At 46.5% G+C, this 14,608-nt stretch overlaps 1 protein-coding gene across 1 annotated transcript in view; it reads left to right on the top strand.

Moving 5' to 3' along the window:
* oplah (5-oxoprolinase, ATP-hydrolysing) overlaps positions 1-14,608 on the top strand; it is a 73,895-nt gene that overhangs the window by 11,567 nt on the left and 47,720 nt on the right. The window contains exons 3-9 of the mRNA XM_062979833.1: positions 3,240-3,348; positions 6,952-7,075; positions 7,219-7,414; positions 10,530-10,698; positions 10,788-10,926; positions 12,840-12,907; positions 13,003-13,265. Of these exons, the coding sequence (XP_062835903.1) occupies positions 3,240-3,348; positions 6,952-7,075; positions 7,219-7,414; positions 10,530-10,698; positions 10,788-10,926; positions 12,840-12,907; positions 13,003-13,265 (1,068 nt within the window). The remainder of the gene's footprint in view (positions 1-3,239; positions 3,349-6,951; positions 7,076-7,218; positions 7,415-10,529; positions 10,699-10,787; positions 10,927-12,839; positions 12,908-13,002; positions 13,266-14,608) is intronic.

Below are 14,608 nucleotides of genomic sequence, written 5' to 3'. Positions count from 1 at the left end.
TTGATCACGCAGGAACAAAAATGCTGTTACCTAGGAGAGTGTGAACAAGGCTGTGTGACGAAGGCTCCCTTCAATGGCCACAGGACCTAGGAAGCATCTACAGAGATGCAAATGTGAGTAGATCAATAGGTACTGCTCGAGCGGGAAGGTAACGGCGCTCCATGCAGTCATGCCAATGGCCACAGGTCTACAGAGATGCAAATGTGAGTAGATCAATAGGTACCACTCTGGTGGGAAGGTAACGGCGCTCCATGCAGTCATGCCAATGGCCACAGGACCTAGGAAGCATCTACAGAGATGCAAATGTGAGTAGATCAATAGGTACTGCTCGAGCGGGAAGGTAACGGCGCTCCATGCAGTCATGCCAATGGCCACAGGTCTACAGAGATGCAAATGTGAGTAGATCAATAGGTACTGCTCGAGCGGGAAGGTAACGGCGCTCCATGCAGTCATGCCAATGGCCACAGGTCTACAGAGATGCAAATGTGAGTAGATCAATAGGTACCACTCTGGTGGGAAGGTAACGGCGCTCCATGCAGTCATGCCAATGGCCACAGGACCTAGGAAGCATCTACAGAGATGCAAATGTGAGTAGATCAATAGGTACTGCTCGAGCGGGAAGGTAACGGCGCTCCATGCAGTCATGCCAATGGCCACAGGTCTACAGAGATGCAAATGTGAGTAGATCAATAGGTACTGCTCGAGCGGGAAGGTAACGGCGCTCCATGCAGTCATGCCAATGGCCACAGGTCTACAGAGATGCAAATGTGAGTAGATCAATAGGTACTGCTCGAGCGGGAAGGTAATGGCGCTCCATGCAGTCATGCCAATGGCCACAGGTCTACAGAGATGCAAATGTGAGTAGATCAATAGGTACCACTCTGGTGGGAAGGTAACGGCGCTCCATGCAGTCATGCCAATGGCCACAGGACCTAGGAAGCATCTACAGAGATGCAAATGTGAGTAGATCAATAGGTACTGCTCGAGCGGGAAGGTAACGGCGCTCCATGCAGTCATGCCAATGGCCACAGGTCTACAGAGATGCAAATGTGAGTAGATCAATAGGTACTGCTCGAGCGGGAAGGTAACGGCGCTCCATGCAGTCATGCCAATGGCCACAGGTCTACAGAGATGCAAATGTGAGTAGATCAATAGGTACTGCTCGAGCGGGAAGGTAACGGCGCTCCATGCAGTCATGCCAATGGCCACAGGTCTACAGAGATGCAAATGTGAGTAGATCAATAGGTACTGCTCGAGCGGGAAGGTAACGGCGCTCCATGCAGTCATGCCAATGGCCACAGGTCTACAGAGATGCAAATGTGAGTAGATCAATAGGTACTGCTCGAGCGGGAAGGTAATGGCGCTCCATGCAGTCATGCCAATGGCCACAGGTCTACAGAGATGCAAATGTGAGTAGATCAATAGGTACCACTCTGGTGGGAAGGTAACGGCGCTCCATGCAGTCATGCCAATGGCCACAGGACCTAGGAAGCATCTACAGAGATGCAAATGTGAGTAGATCAATAGGTACTGCTCGAGCGGGAAGGTAACGGCGCTCCATGCAGTCATGCCAATGGCCACAGGTCTACAGAGATGCAAATGTGAGTAGATCAATAGGTACTGCTCGAGCGGGAAGGTAACGGCGCTCCATGCAGTCATGCCAATGGCCACAGGTCTACAGAGATGCAAATGTGAGTAGATCAATAGGTACTGCTCGAGCGGGAAGGTAACGGCGCTCCATGCAGTCATGCCAATGGCCACAGGTCTACAGAGATGCAAATGTGAGTAGATCAATAGGTACTGCTCGAGCGGGAAGGTAACGGCGCTCCATGCAGTCATGCCAATGGCCACAGGTCTACAGAGATGCAAATGTGAGTAGATCAATAGGTACTGCTCGAGCGGGAAGGTAACGGCGCTCCATGCAGTCGTGGCAGCCACATGCCGGCTCTTGGGCTTAGAAATGGAGATCAGGACCAACCCCCAGAGTGGGACTTGACTGGACTTCATGTCTGGGGAAAACCTTGACCTTTACCTTTTATTGATAACCCAGGAACAAAAATAGTTACACCCTTACATAGGAGGGTGTGAAGAAGCCCGAGTCTCTTCGCCCGGCAGAAGGCCACCTTAAACGTTCCCAGTGCTGGACGGACAGCCTGCACTTGAGTGGGGGGTGCTTTGCATGAGTGTCTGCCGGCCTTTCCAGAAGGAAGCCTGCTTGGAATGCGGCCGCACCGGAGTGTCCTGCTGCCCGGCCGGCCGTCCGTCCAGCCGGCCTCCTTTCCCTCCCCTTCCCGGCCTGGCCCTTCCTTGGCCCCTCCTTGGGCTTGGCCCAGGCTTTGCAGGGCTCTTGTTAGTACTTTTCCACCCACAACAGAGACACTCCCAGACTTACGCAGATTTGGGCAAAACCATTCAGCTCTCGGGGCTTTGCTGAGTTTCAACACAGCGCCAGAAAGGAGCCACAATCGGTGTCTGTTCAGACACTCAGAAATGGGGCCACAAAGTGGAGTCCAGGACACGTGAGTGCGGAGAAGAGCAAACCACAGATCACCAACCCTGTTTCGCCGAAAATAAGACATTCCCAGATAATAAGACCTAGTAGAAGTTTTGCTGAGTTGCTAAATATAAGACCTCCTCTGAAAGTAAGACCTAGCAAAGTTTATTTTTGGAAGCATGCCCACCAAACAGAACCCCAGAGCATGCAGGATCGGTAAATGTACATATCATAGATATTGTTGTACATGTAAATAATGGTAGTAACAAGAAATTCCGGATAGGATTCACAGTTTGTCTGGTCATGCTGGTTTGTGATGACAACTACTGTACAGTATATAATAAATGTTCTTTTTTTTTTTTTTTGTTCAACAATAAATGTGAATACTTCTTCATGGAAAAATAAGACATCCCCTGAAAATAAGACCTAGCACATCTTTGGGAGCAAAAATTAATATAAAACACTGTCTTATTTTTGGGGAAAGCAAGAACTAGAAGATATTCGAAGATCCATGCAAATGTTAATGGGGGGGGGGGGGGTTATCATAAAATTGGCAAGAAGGAAGAGAGCAATGACAGGACATACAGCTGGAGGGCACATGCATGAGTGTTAGTTCCCCAACAGAAAGGAGGGTGGACTGGATGGCCCTTGGGGGTCCCTTCAAACTGTGTGACTCTATGCTTCTATGTGCTGTGCCACCTGTCCACCCTGACCCCTCTTCTCCCATTTATCCCCCGTTCCGCAGGCGGTGTCGGTGCCGGAGGTGCTCTATGAGGCCGTGGTGGAGGTGGACGAGCGCCTGGTCCTGCACCGGGAGGGGTGCCCACTCTTTGGCTCGGCCCAGAGGGTCACAGGTGGGTTTTTTAGCCACGAGAAGGAGGAAGAAGGGTGGTGCTCCAGGAGAGCCCCGCGAGTGAGGAGGAAGGGGGTGATGGGGCCTGATTGGTGGGTTTCTCCTATGGGTGCAAGGAGGCGTGCCCAAAAACCCGTTGGGTGTTGTAGTTCAGCAAGCGGCTGAGGACTTTCCTGACATTTCAAAGGATGAGGAATTTCATGGGTTTCAAAGTAAAGAGTCTGTCAGTGTTAGGAGAGAATTGCAGCCAGATAAGGCCAATGTTTTGAATTCTTGTGCTTGTTCCCAACTAACGGGAAAGTGAAAGTCCCAGCTCCCTTGGAAAACAGCTTTTGGCTGATGGGAGTTTTCATGAAAAGCTAGATTAGGCTTGAGAATGGAAGGAGTGAAAAATAGACTAATTAGACACTCGAAGAGAATCCGTGAGAAGGCCTTGAAGCCCAGGTGCATTCGACATGATCTCCCCTTGGGGAGATGGAGGCGAGGTATAAAAATAAAGTTGTTGTTATTATTGTTGTTGTTGTTAAATTGAAGAGTGCTGGCTTCAGGCCCCTCAGAGGAGAGCCATTGTGATGTCCCATGGCCCTCTGGGTCGTGACCCTGGCACCATTATGGATCACAGTGATGAGAAAATGGGATTTCTGCTGTTTCAGCAAGAGGCTGTTCCTTTCCAGATGCCTGTTGTTGACAATTCTAGCGCGGAGCTCATTAAAAAGGACCTTGAACAGGCGCCTATTCCCAGCACCTCTCCCCCCTTTGCGAGAAGGGAGTTTTGGGAGGCTAGCCGCTCAGAGAAAGCGGAAACACGAAAAAGCGCCTGATTAGCGGCCAGAGAGAGTGCTAATTAGCTCGTTTCCCCTGAGAGTTCTCAGGGAGGATCGCATCTGGATGAAGATGTTGTTTCAGTTCCTTTCCCTTGGGAAAAGGAGCACTGGACACCTGCTTTGTACAAAGATTTGAAGTTCTTTAAAAGTTCCCCGCACTGGCTAGTCCTCGCGGAGTCAATGTGTGAATTTGGAGGATTAACTTCGCTTCCAGCCAAGTGTGGACTGCGTTTAAGTCCACTGCCTTCCAGCCTTTTCGTGCCTTGCCAAGCCGTGTTCCTTGACTTGTCTTGCTGTGAATCCAGTCTTGTTTTGTCGTGCCGTGTATCCAGCCTTGTTTCCAGTTTCTTGCCTTTGGACTTGTTCTGAACTCTAGTGAAAGACTTGGACGTTTTCCCCACTCAAACTGCTTGGAAGTTTGAGTGCGTTTCGGTTTTTTGGATTACAACTTTAAACTCTAATATTATATATTGGACAATATATTACTGGACTATATTTGACCTTTCCTGAAAGGTCTATTGATGGACTATACTTTCTACTTGTTTTCATTTTAATTCCTTAATTCCTTAATAAAGATATTAGATTGTTTATTGGCCTCGGTGTATTGGTTTCCAGTGCTCACGCAGCCAGGGGCGTCACAGCCATAGGGATGGTTCTCCAGTCTCTGCTCTCAAGTTCATGATTCAAAGATTCTCGGGTTTCCTGTTCTGGTCCATGCCTTTGTTTCTTTGAAGAGTTTACCTTGGAAAAGTTATTGCTTTCTTGTTTATGGGTTTATGTTTGAAGTCCTGCTGTGGATTTTGGTTCTCTTGATTTTATGTACTTGGGCATTTTTGGATCACTGCTACTTTGTATTCCGTATTCTGCTGGTCCCTTTTGGAAACACCATTTCCCCCTTTTTTACCTGCTTTCTTCAATAAACATTTTAGTTAGAACTACTGGACTTTGGTTGGCATTGGGTGAAAAGGTGTTTTCAGTGCTAGAGTGCAAAAGTGGGGCAGTATCCTTCTCCTCCTATGTACACTGTTCACAAGCCGCTGCATGCAAACGCGTGTCTGCTCTTTCCCTCCTGCCTCAGTGCTTGCTTAGAATCAAAAGCACGCTTGACCATGGTCTCTCTGCTAAGATAAACACTGTTTATTATTGTTACAATTTACAATGATCAATGGTGAAAGAGAAAGAACACCTCCTAGTAACCTGATTTATAGGCTAACGCTTATCAACTGTCGACACCTCAGGTAATTTATCTGTTAGCCTTGCTCTTGCTCTGAAATGTCATCTTGGTGATCTTGTTTCTTTACATGCCTTATGTTGTGGTTCAGTCTGATGATGAAGGAGGATTTGGGTTTATGCGGGCTGACCAAGGAAATGTTGAAGGCTCTGAATTGTCAGAGAGGCTGCAGGCTAGCAGTGAAGTAGACGTTTGTGATAGACTAGTATTGAAGCAGAAGTCAGTGATAAGGGTGACCGTTCACAGGATTCAGAACAACAACAAGTTCTAGGTGGCTCTGGCAGTGAGTCAGAGGAGTCTTCCTTAGATAGGGATACAAGGTTAAGGTTAAGAGTTCATCGTCCCAGACGATATCTTAGGATAGCTAGTAAACGTGTGGGAACTCAAGGACAAAGGAATGCTTTCTTAGCCTGTAAGCATGGTAAATAAGGGAGAAACAGGGAAAGATTTCAGACAAAGCAATGTTGATTTTGGAAGCTAAGTTCCTGTCTTGCCTATGCTCATGGAATATAATTCTTGCTTTTGTTCATGCCTAGATCCTGTGTTTTGGATTGTATTTTGGAATTCATGCTGCCTTGTTTTCAGGACTGATTAGAAACTTTGAACTATATTCTACAGATTGCCTTTGCATTTGGATTATTGCTTTTTTCTGCTTTTTATTCAGATTTTGCTATCTTTTATCAATAAACTTTAAAAACCAAGCCTGCTGTGGTGGAGTGTGTGTTAAGACCAAGATGAACCAGCGCTGAGTTGCAACACCTTAAGGATGAGTGTGTTGTCGAAGGCTTTCATGGCCGGGATCTCAGGGTTGTTGTGTGATTTCCAAGCTGTCTGGCCATGTTCCAGAAGTATTCTCTCCTGACGTTTCGCCCACATCTATGGCAGGCATCCTCAGAGGTTGTGAGGTATGGAGAAACTAAGCAAGGAAGATTTATATATACAGTAGAGTCCCACTTATCCAAGCCTCGCTTATCCAAGCCTCTGGATAATCCAAGCCATTTTTGTAGTCAATGTTTTCAATATATCGTGATATTTTGGTGCTAAATTCGTAAATACAGTAATTACAACGCAACATTACTGCGTATTGAACTACTTTTTCTGTCAAATTTGTTGTATAACATGAAGTTTTGGTGCTTAATTTGTAAAATCATAACCTAATTTGATGCTTAATAGGCTTTTCATTAATCCTTATTATCCAAGATATTCGCTTATCCAAGCTTCTGCCGGCCCGTTTAGCTTGGATAAGTGAGACTCTACTGTATCTGTGGAAAGTTCAGGGTGAGAGAAGAACTCTTGTCAGTTGGAGCCCAGTGTGAATGTTGTAGTTAATCACCTAAATTAGCATTGAATAGCTTCATCTCCTGGCTTCTTCCTGCCTGGGGGCATCCTTTGTTCAGAGTCGTTAGCTGCCCCTGGTTGACTCATGTCTGGAACTCCTCTGTTTTCAGAGCCTTGCTTCTTATTTACTGCTCTGATTTTTAAGGATGAGCTTTTTCCTCATATGTGTAACTCCAACATCTCCTTGGCTTCCTCCTTGTTGTCCTCGTAGGTCTGACAGGGGAGACCTTGGTGGTGGAGCGGCCCCTGGACTTGGGGGCCTTGCGAGGGGAGCTGCAGGCGCTGTTGGAGCGGGGCATCACCAGCCTGGCCGTGGTCCTGCTGCACTCCTACCTGTGAGTCTGGCACCTTTGGAAGCAGAACTGGGACTGGACATGACCCTCTCTCTGGATGGTCAGAGCTGGATGCCCAGAGCATTGTACCCTCACCCTTATGATGGTGTCCCCCCCCCCCCATGTGTCCCTTCCCATCCGGACAGGTGGCCGGAGCACGAGCGGCAGGTGGGCTCTCTGGCCCGGGAGCTGGGCTTCCGCCAGGTCTCCCTCTCCTCGGAGGTGATGCCCATGGTGCGGGCCGTGCCCCGGGGCTACACCGCCTGCGCAGACGCCTACCTGACCCCCTGCATCCGGCGCTACCTGGACAGCTTCCGAAAGGGGTTCGCCTCCCAGCTACAGGTGAGGAACGTCGCCTTGTTCTCACTCCCATGCACACAGGTGGATCTGAGCCCCAACTGGGAATGGCTCCCATGAAAGCAGAGGATTGGGAGGAGCCGTCCATGGTTGATGCAACTCTTGCTTCACTGTCGGGTTTATTGCGCCAAATTGCTATGTGTGTGTGTGTAAAGAAATCCTTGCAAAGTTGTTTGCAAAAGATCTCTGCAAAAAGGCAGCTGACCTTTTGCAGAGGCAAGCCACGCCTCAAACAATGTATCGGTTTGCTGGCAGATGGCTGGGTTTGTCAGTTGGGAATCTGAGCTTGCAGGGAGAGCACAGAAAAGACAGGCTCTCTAGCTACAGTCAAGTAGCAGTTTAAATATACTATGCTGTATATATTGAATGCTGATAGATTAGTTATTGATCCTATACAACTACAAGGACATTGTACGATTGCTGAACTGTTTACTTAACTTCAACTCAACAAGTAAAGTTCCTTTGTTCTTTCAATTCCTCTGCCTGGTCTGAGTCTTTTGCACATGGTGTTAACTGGACGCTGCTGGTTCCTCTATACATACTCCCTAACAGGGTTCTCTTCTCCCAGTTGTGCTGTGGGTCAGTCTTTCATCAGAAAAAGCACCAAGACACACGCTGGTAGATTCCAACAGGTTTTATTGTACAGAATACCAGAACTTTCTCTTTAGCCCATTTATATTGGGGCTCTCACATACCAGAGGGTAATTGAGGTTTCATGGCTGGCCTGTTTTATGGCTGGCATCTGTTCTTTGTCAGCCGACCGGAAATGTCAAAGATTGGAGATCATGACATTCACGTCGTGGCCCAAATAGACCTTTCCTGTCATTGCTCCCCTCTCTGCTCAGAGCGGGGCCTTTGGCTTTGCCTTGCAGGGTTGTTGTGAGGGCACAAACACTCAATAAACTGTCAGAGCGCGTTTTGGATAAGCACACATGCAGCAGAAGATCCACGTAGGAGCACTGGTACCAATAACGAGGCTGGAGACTTCAGCTATCTATAAAAAGGTTTACTGACGAACGGAAAACTCTCACAAGACGATATACATACAGACAGAGTGCTAAGAGCAGAGAGCAGATAACCAGAGAGAGAATACAGGAAGCAGAAGGCTATATATCAACACCTCTGCTGTATGATGCAATACTCAGTTAACTCTTTACACACTTGCATAGTGGACAGCAGACAGTGCATGATGCAATCCCCAGCTCACATTGCATCATTATAACTCAATTACATTTAAACAACTCTATATACAATCATTCCCACTTCAACATAAACAGCAGACTGAAAGCTCTCACTCGGCAAGGTTCTTGCTCACAGAGGGCTCAAGAACCCCTCTGAATGGATGTTCCCCATCTTGCTTAGGATTTGGTCCAATGTAGAAGGTCCCCGTTGAGCCTTCTTCGTTGGAAGGATTTGGGAAGGATCTGGAAAGGCCTTGGGTGGATAGGCCACTGTAACTCAAAGTTTGATTATTTACCATTAGTGTGTGCGTGTGTCTTTATATATATATACCAGCTTGGGGACCTGGCAGTGCCCTGGTTATTAGAAGAAGGCCTTCTCGCGGATCTGACACACTTTTCAAAGAGAAAAGGGTCTTCTTAGGTAGAACTTTGTGGTCACCTGTTATTTGATTGTTTTGACAACTTGTCATTCAGCTCAGACTTGCTGGAGCTCTATCAGTTCTGGGACAGATGTTGTCAAGGAGTCATCGTTTCTGACTACCTTAATGTAAAGAGTCATTGTCTCTGACCATGTAAACATGTGTTGTTTCCACCAAAAGTTCCCAGGTCAGTTATTGTCAGTTCAACAGTTTTCATCAGTACTTTTTAATGCCAAAGTTAATCAAATCTTCACCTCCTCCATAATACCATTTTTCCAGGTTTCAGGATGGCATCTTCAGTCTTTCTGGGCCTTAATAGGCCCTTACCCAGAACCCAATCATACAATTTCATTCAATCTACTCATCACACCAACAAGTTTGGTTTGATGCACCTTCCTCTTGGCATGTCTATATGTGTTGTCAATCTATTGAGTGGCTAAACTCGAAAGTAACCCACTCTTGGGGTGATTCCACATAAAATACAGCAGAGTGGCAGAAACACACATCACAACCAGCAAAAGCTTACCTGTGGAGAAATGGGATAAGCTTTTGTTCCTTAGGACGGCAAAGGATGGGGGAGTCACAATTATAGGTTCAAAATATTTATTGTATTAAAAGAAATCAAGTGTAGATAGAAAAAGTTCTTGGAGCTAACCAGCTCTCTAGGCTAGCTTCTAAGGAAGGTAAGAAGGTAAAAATAACAAAATATCTAAATAGCTACATTTTGCCTGGAGTAGCAAAAGGTGTCCTCTCAGAAGGAGAACAAAAGGCAGAAGAAGAAGGAAATGGAGGCTGACCATGTGGTCAAAGCCATGGGGCAATCACAATACCAACAGTAGAGAAAGTTACCCCATCCCTCAAAGAGATCACATTACTACATCTTCAGATGGGGAGGTGATGGTTGTCAAGAGAAGAAGAGTAGAGACAGGAAAGGCATGCGTGGAAATAGAGAGAGGGTTCCCTCGTTCTAATCCTGTTCTCTAGTCTAACTACTCATTGTGGGTTGGAGACTTGTGGAATCCAGGATGAAACCCAACAAGTCCCCTTCTTCAGACTGGACTACTCAAGTCTATCAGGTTCAGCATCTTCTTCAGCTTGTCATGAGCTTGTCTGGGCAAGGGTTTTGGTCAGGATGTCTGCAATCATATCTTCTGATCTGCAATATTCCAGCCTCATCCATCCTTCTCCGTGTGCATTCTTCACAATATGGTATTTTGTATTGACGTGCTTGAGCAATGGACTGGTTTTCTCTGATTGAGAATATCTTAGACAACCTTGATGGTCTTCAAAGACTTGTATAGGTGTTGGCTCACTGATTCCAAAATCAAGTAGCATCATATGTAGCCATGATAACGGCATGGTTTTTTAAATACCTGGGCTTGTGTAGAAATACCTTGGGATAAATGGAGTCCTGAGTGGAAAGGTTTAAAAAGCCCTGATCTAGACGATGCGTTAGGGTCCGTCCCCAGAGGCCCTTATCTCCCCCTTCTCCCCGCGCAGGGCGTTCCGGTGATGTTCATGCGCTCGGACGGGGGCCTGACCCCGATGGACGCCTTCAGCGGCTCAAGGGCCATCCTCTCCGGCCCGGCCGGGGGAGTCGTGGGCTACGCCATCACCACCTTCCGCCGAGAGAAGGACCAGCAGCCGGTCATTGGCTTTGACATGGGAGGTGAGCTGTGTGACCAGTGTGGGGCAGAGCACAGGGGTCTTGGAAGGCATGGAGGGGTCAAGCTGTGTCCAACCCAACTCCCCCTGCAGGGACGTCCACAGATGTGAGCCGCTACGCCGGGGAGTACGAGCATGTCTTCGAAGCCAGCACCGCCGGCATCAGCATCCAGGCGCCGCAGCTGGACATTAACACGGTGGCCGCGGGCGGAGGGTCACGGCTCTTCTTCAGGTGGGGACTCTTGTGGTTGAGTCTGATAAGGAAGAGGGATTTGGGTTTATGCAGGCTGACCAAGGAAATGTTGAAGGCTCTGAATTGTCAGAGAGGCCGCAGGCTAGCAGGGAAGCAGAAGTCATCGATAAACAGACTAGTAGTGAAGCAGAAGTCAGTGATGAGTGTGACCTTCCACAGGATTCAGAACATCAACAAGTCCCAGGTGTCTCGGGCAGCGAGTCAGAGGAGTCTTCTTTAGATAGAGATACAAGGTTAAGGTTAAAGGTTCATTGTCCCAGACGTTCTCTTAGGATAGCTGGTAAATGTGTGGGAACTCAAGGACAAAGGAATGCTTTCTTAGCCTGTAAGCATTGTCAAATAGGGAGAAACAGGAAAAGATTTCAGACGAAGCAACATTGATTCTGGAGGCTAAATTCCTGCCTTGTCTATGCTCATGGAATATAATTCTTGCTTTTGTTCATGCCTAGATCCTGTGTTTTGGAATGCATTTTGGAGTTTATGCTGGCTTATTTTCAGGACTGCTTCGCTATATTAGAGACTTTGAACTATATTCTACAGATTGCCTTTGCATTTGGATTATTGCTTTCTTTACTGCTTTTTATTCAGACTTTGCTATCTTTTACCATGAAACTGTAAAAGCCAAATCTGCTGTGGTGGAGTGTGTGTTAGAGCAAGGTGAACCAGTGCTGGGGTGCAACAGGGACAGGTGTATGTCATCACCTTGCTGACCCTCCCTTACTTGTCCTTCCTTGGACCATCCTGAGGTCAACAGCCCTGTCCATATCCCACTGTGGCCACAGTGCGGACTCCAAGTCAGGCTGCCCCATGGCCTCCATGGACCCTTGTCATCCTATAACACAGGCATGGGCCAACTTCGGCCCTCAGCCAGGGACAAAAGTGAATGATGCAACCCTCGTCATGACTGTCACATGATCTTGATTCAACCTTTTCAGTATGTCCCTCAAGTTACACATCACCACTCACTTAATCATGCAGCAGGCGTGTGACCACATGTCCATTAGAACTGTATTTTCCACAATAAGGTTACAGCAATAGGGTTACAGCCAATGCATTCCTATCTAACAATGCATTATCTGTCTAACACAGGCACGGGCCAACTTGGGCCCTCCAGGTGTTTTGGACTCTGTAGAATATAGTCCAAAGTCTCTAATATAGCGAATCAGTCCTGAAAACAAGGCAGCATGAACTCCAAAATGTAATCCAAAACATATGATCTAGGCATGAACAAAAGTAAGAATTATATTCCATGAGCATAGACAAGGCAGGAACTTAGCCTCCAGCATCAATGTTGCTTCGTCTGAAATCTTTTCCTGTTTCTCCCTATTTAACCATGCTTACAGGCTAAGAAACCATTCCTTTGTCCTTGAGTTCCCACACATTTACCAGCTATCCTAAGAGAATGTCTGGGATGATGAACCTTTAACCTTAACCTTGTATCTCTATCTAAGGAAGACTCCTCTGACTCACTGCCAGAGCCACCTGGGACTTGTTGATGTTCTGAACCCTGTGAAAGGTCAGCTTATTACTGACTTCTGCTTCACTACTAGTCTGTTTATCAATAACTTCTGAAGTCCAAAACACCTGGAGGGCCCAAGTTGGCCCATGCCCGATCGAAAAGTAATGCCCTTTTTGCCGTTGCGCATTATATTCGGTAGCAAATACTTTTTGTAGTTTCAAGGTTTTGAAAGTTGAGGTGCGCATTAGATTCGGTGGCGCATGAGACTCGACTCAATATGGGAAACTGGCATCTGCCTCCTGCCCGTTGCTCCTCTTTCCTCAAAGGACAGGTCCATGCCTGTTCATGCTTCTGATTAAGGTGGGTGGGAGGCTGCCTGCCATGGGACCCCCACTCCAGTTTGAGTGACCCCTCCCTCTCTGTCCCCCTCCAGGTCCGGTCTCTTTGCCGTGGGCCCCGAGTCGGCCGGTGCCCACCCCGGACCCTCCTGCTACCGGAAGGGTGAGCCAGGCCAGAGCCAGTGGGGCCAAGGGATTACCAATGCAGTGGCCATGGGCTACTGACCCCTTCTTCCCCCCTCCTCCCTCCCCTTGCAGGGGGTCCGCTGACTGTGACGGACGCCAACCTCTGCCTGGGCCGCCTGCTGCCCACTCATTTCCCCCACATCTTCGGCCCCAACGAGGACCAGCCCCTCTCGCAAGAGGACGCCCTGCGCGGCTTCAGGGAGATGACCGACAACGTCAACGCCTTCCTGGCCAACGATGAGGGGCTGCCGCCGCTCAGCCTGGAGGAGGTGGCCATGGGCTTCGTGCGGGTGGCCAACGAGGCCATGTGCCGCCCCATCCGCGCCTTGACCCAGGTACGGGCAGTGGGTCTCTTCCTTCCCGTGGGGAACCGGGTGGGCAACGCAACCCCCAGGTCAAGGGGCAGGTCAGTCAAGGGGATCAGGAGGACAAAAGTGCAGGAAGAAGAGTACGACTGATTTGTTATGCACCAAATTATTACTACAATATTATATGATTATTATTGATACTAATAATAATAATGTTGTTATTACAAAGGCTGAATGGCCACCTGTTGGGGGTGCTTTGATTGTTCTTTTCCTGCATGAAGGTAGAAGGGAGTTAGACTGCATAGCACCTGGGATGACGTAATAATAATAATAATAATAACAACAACAACAACAACAACATTATTATTGTTGTTATTACAAAGGCTGAATGGCCATCTGTTGGGGGTGCTTTGATTGTTCTTTTCCTGCATGAAGGTAGAAGGGAGTTAGACTGCATAGCACCTGGGACGTAATAATAATAACAATAACAACAACAACAACAACAACAACAACATTATTATTGTTGTTATTACAAAGGCTGAATGGCCATCTGTTGGGGGTGCTTTGATTGTGCTTTTCCTGCATGAAGGCAGAAGGAAATTAGACTGCATAGCACCTGGGATGACATATTATTATTAATATTATCATTATTATCATTATTATTATTATTATTATTATTATTATTATTGCTTTGTTCTTTTCTTGCATGAAGGCAGAAGGAAATTAGACTGCATAGCACCTGGGATGACATTATTATTATTATTATTATTATTATTATTAACATTATTATTATTATTATAATTAACATTATTATTGTTGTTATTACAAAGGCTGAATGGCCATCTATTGGGGGTGCTTTGATTGTGCTTTTCCTGCATGAAGGCAGAAGGAAATTAGACTGCATAGCACCTGGGATGACATATTATTATTATTATTATTATCATTATTATTATTATTATTATTATTATTATTATTATTATTATTGCTTTGTTCTTTTCTTGCATGAAGGCAGAAGGAAATTAGACTGCATAGCACCTGGGATGACATTATTATTATTATTATTATTATTATTATTATTATTATTATTATTAACATTATTATTGTTGTTATTACAAAGGCTGAATGGCCATCTGTTGGGGGTGCTTTGATTGTGCTTTTCCTGCATGAAGGCAGAAGGAAATTAGACTGCATAGCACCTGGGATGACATATTATTATTATTATTATCATTATTATTATTATTATTATTATTATTATTATTATTATTATTATTATTGCTTTGTTCTTTTCTTGCATGAAGGCAGAAGGAAATTAGACTGCATAGCACCTGGGATGACATTATTATTATTATTATTATTATTATTATTATTAT

Source organism: Anolis carolinensis, chromosome 4 (assembly GCF_035594765.1).
Source record: "Anolis carolinensis isolate JA03-04 chromosome 4, rAnoCar3.1.pri, whole genome shotgun sequence".
Lineage (NCBI taxonomy): Eukaryota > Metazoa > Chordata > Lepidosauria > Squamata > Dactyloidae > Anolis > Anolis carolinensis.
This window is presented reverse-complemented; position numbering and strand designations above follow the sequence as displayed.